Consider the following 3,281-nt stretch of genomic DNA (forward strand, 5'->3'; position numbering starts at 1 on the left):
AGGTTATTAAGTAAAGAATCCTGCTGTCTCCTCAGCTCATAACACACCAGGCTTGTCATGTTCAGTACAGTACTGTTAAAAATAACAAGCTTTGGGGGGCAGCACTGATTGAACAGATCTATGTGTGGGGAAGCATGGTTTTAGATATATTTTTCTTCAGCCTTTCTACAATTTTTTGTTTGTTGTTTTTACATGCATATCCAATGTTCCAAATGTTTTATTTTTTTCCAAGAAAACGTCATTCAATTTTCTTGTTGTCAAGCAACACTAGAGGGCAGTATTGAATCGTAGTTGTTTGCAGAGAAGCATCACTTTAACTTTCACATTTTGAGTTATTATTTAAAAAGACAAAGGTTGCATATTTGCTACTGGTAATCCCACCCACCTTCATTTTTTAGACTTATTAAACATATAACGTGATGATGAACACATTTCAGTAATCTCAATGTCTGTATTTATGGATGCCTTCAGTCCCAAACAGGACACATAATTCTTTGGCAACACATGATCTGTTTCTATTTTCATGTATGTGGGAAAGTGTGGTCATTCTAACAGATTCAGTTTCTTAATCCATATATGGATTTTAATTTCAAATTGTGTCAAGGTTAAAGTTAGTGTTGTTTTAAGTTTGAACCTGCCTGTTTATTCACCAGGAGTGGATAAAGTGATTCATTATAAAGAACAGTGCACATGTAGAAGGGAATATCTGCACAGAGGTTTACCCCCTCCCCACAGAGAGCACCCAGCTCTATGTGATGGATCGGGCCCCTGAATGAGTTTTCACCATGGGTGACCGGCTGTCCCGGTTAGTAATCGACAGTTCCCCAAACTAGATCGCAGAGTGCTCTCCTGCAGTCTGCACTCAGCTCAGAACTATGCTTCTCCACAGCTTTAATTGCAGCAATGGGACAGACAGCTCAGGTGAGTCCAGACCTGCGCTCAAGGTCATGTGGCACAGACATTTTTTTTCTGTTTTGTTTTGTTTTTACTTTCATTCCCACTTTGTAAGTTGGGGAGGCTTTTAGCTATAAGATTAATTTAGGCTTTGAGATGTGGCCGATGAGGTTTACATGCTCTAATAACTCAAGGTTAGGTCATTTCTTTGTAATGAGGTGTGTACATGCCTGTGAGTGTGAGTGTGTGTGTGTGTGTGTGTTGTAAAGTTTCTTGTGCTGATTTGCGTGCTATAATTGCCCATGGGGGGTTCTGCTTATCTCTGTTTGATTCTTTCTTCAAAAGCAGAAAGAAATGAAAGTGCATTTTAATTACATCCCTGTTTATTACCTGGACTTTGCATTCTTCACTCTGGAGCATTATTGGTCTTTCTTTCCCATTTCACTTGTGTTTCTCCTAAATTAGACATTGTTAAGATCTTTTTAATTATAATTAACAATAACAGTTAAACGTTAGAAGAGAAGACCTTGGATTTCCATTTATTTATTTTCATTTATCCATTGCCATTAAGGCAATCATGTTTTTTTGGTCTGTTTGTTTGTTAGTTTTTCATATGAAAGCTTTAATTGAAATATGTTAACACATTTCAGAGTCTTTGACAACTTTCAAATTTAGCCAAGTTGAATGAAATGTGTTCATTTTGGTTTTGTGATGATTTCAAGTTCAGGGTAAGGTGAKGGGGAAGTGAATGTGTTGCATTTCCAATGCAAATTTGTAACGCTGATGGCATTTTGATTGTGCATCTCTGCTTGGAAATACAAGGTTTTTGGTTTCATGGTTACTGTATAGCATTTTGTCAATGCAATACTGATGGGGTGAATATTCTTATCTCTGGTTTTATTATAATGGCTTTGAGATTGACATGTTCTCACCATTTGGTCTTTCTTGCAACATTTAGAAAGTGCAATCAATGCTATYGCCATCACTTTGTTAAAATAAGTAACTGTTTGCACACCTTGTTTGGAATAGATTGTATAAAATCTTATTTCAATAGGAGCAAATGCTTCATGATGTCAAGAACTGCTATCATTTTAATTACATGTTCCAGGGTCCAAATATACACATTGGGGTGCCCAAACTTTGGAACCAACTTTCTATAAACAAACCTTTTGTTTTTCACAGACTTTGTTCCATCCACTGACCTTTTAAAATCTAAACTTAAAAGCGTTTTACTCAGGCAGGCTTTTTATACCTAGTAGCACTTCAACATTTTATTCCTCTTTTGTTTTATTGTTTGTTCTTAATGCCAGTTTTAACATTTGGTGAAGCATTTTGATCACACTTTAATTATTGTAAAGGGCTGTACAATAAAAGTTGATTACAGTTTCCTGAGAAACATCCCCACAAAAAAAGTCATAAAAGTCACAGCTTATTCCCCTGTCTTACAGGACATGGGAACCACAAAGAGGACAGTCCTTTTCTCAACAGTCCTGATGCCGCTGGCAAAAGGAGCGACTACTATGACAGGAACCTGGCTTTGTTTGAGGTCTGTTGTTATCACTTTTTAATAATTCCAATAAGAAAAAATGAAGTGAAMTCCAATTGAAAATGACCTTCACCTGCTCTTTTCTTGCCAGGAAGAGCTGGACATTCGGCCAAAGGTTTCCTCTCTGCTCAGCCGTTTGGTCAACTACACCAACATCACGCAGGGGGCCAAGGAGCATGAAGAGGAAGAGAGTGCTGAGGCCTCGCGTAGAAAGACCCCCAAAGTTAGTAAATAGGAAATAAGCTTTGCTTGTAATATGTGTGCAYTCATATTTTTTTCCTTCAGGTTTTAGAAACACTATACTGCCCTGCTAGATCTCTCCATACTATGTTATTAAGGCTTGTTGATAGATTGGGTCTGACATTGTTCAGTTTGCRGTGAAACTATGTGCCCATGTAAGACCTGGATACATGCAAAGTGCTGATAACACGATTGAATGACCTTTAAAAAAAAGTGCACCGATCAATACTAACGATCCCTACACTTGTTTCCTGAAATGTCATGCTCAATTCTACTCTTTCCCTCTCTTTGTGTGTCTCTGTTAGTCTCCCAACATGGGCACTCTGATGGGAGTCTACCTACCGTGTCTCCAGAACATCTTTGGGGTCATTCTTTTCCTCCGACTGACATGGATCGTGGGGATGGCTGGCATCATGCAGTCCCTCCTGATTGTCCTCATGTGCTGCTCTTGTGTTAGTACAAACATGCAGTGTTACATTAGCTGCTTCAACCGCCAGTGAGGTCCAGTGTTTACTGCTAAACTAGTCAGTGGAATGACATATTATCACCTAAACTGCAGGATAACACATTATATTAACACCATATTAGCCTAACTTAATCA

General features: G+C 38.2%; 1 protein-coding gene across 1 annotated transcript in view; it reads left to right on the forward strand.

The window, feature by feature from the left end:
* The window catches only part of slc12a4 (solute carrier family 12 member 4), a gene marked incomplete in the record, with an annotated part of 19,283 nt that overhangs the window by 5,826 nt on the left and 10,176 nt on the right, over positions 1 to 3,281 (forward strand). The window contains 3 exon segments of the mRNA XM_014007979.1: positions 2,343 to 2,440; positions 2,532 to 2,663; positions 2,986 to 3,132. Of these exon segments, the coding sequence (XP_013863433.1) occupies positions 2,343 to 2,440; positions 2,532 to 2,663; positions 2,986 to 3,132 (377 nt within the window).

Source organism: Austrofundulus limnaeus, unplaced genomic scaffold (genome assembly GCF_001266775.1).
Source record: "Austrofundulus limnaeus strain Quisiro unplaced genomic scaffold, Austrofundulus_limnaeus-1.0 Scaffold46, whole genome shotgun sequence".
Taxonomy (NCBI): Eukaryota; Metazoa; Chordata; class Actinopteri; order Cyprinodontiformes; family Rivulidae; genus Austrofundulus; species Austrofundulus limnaeus.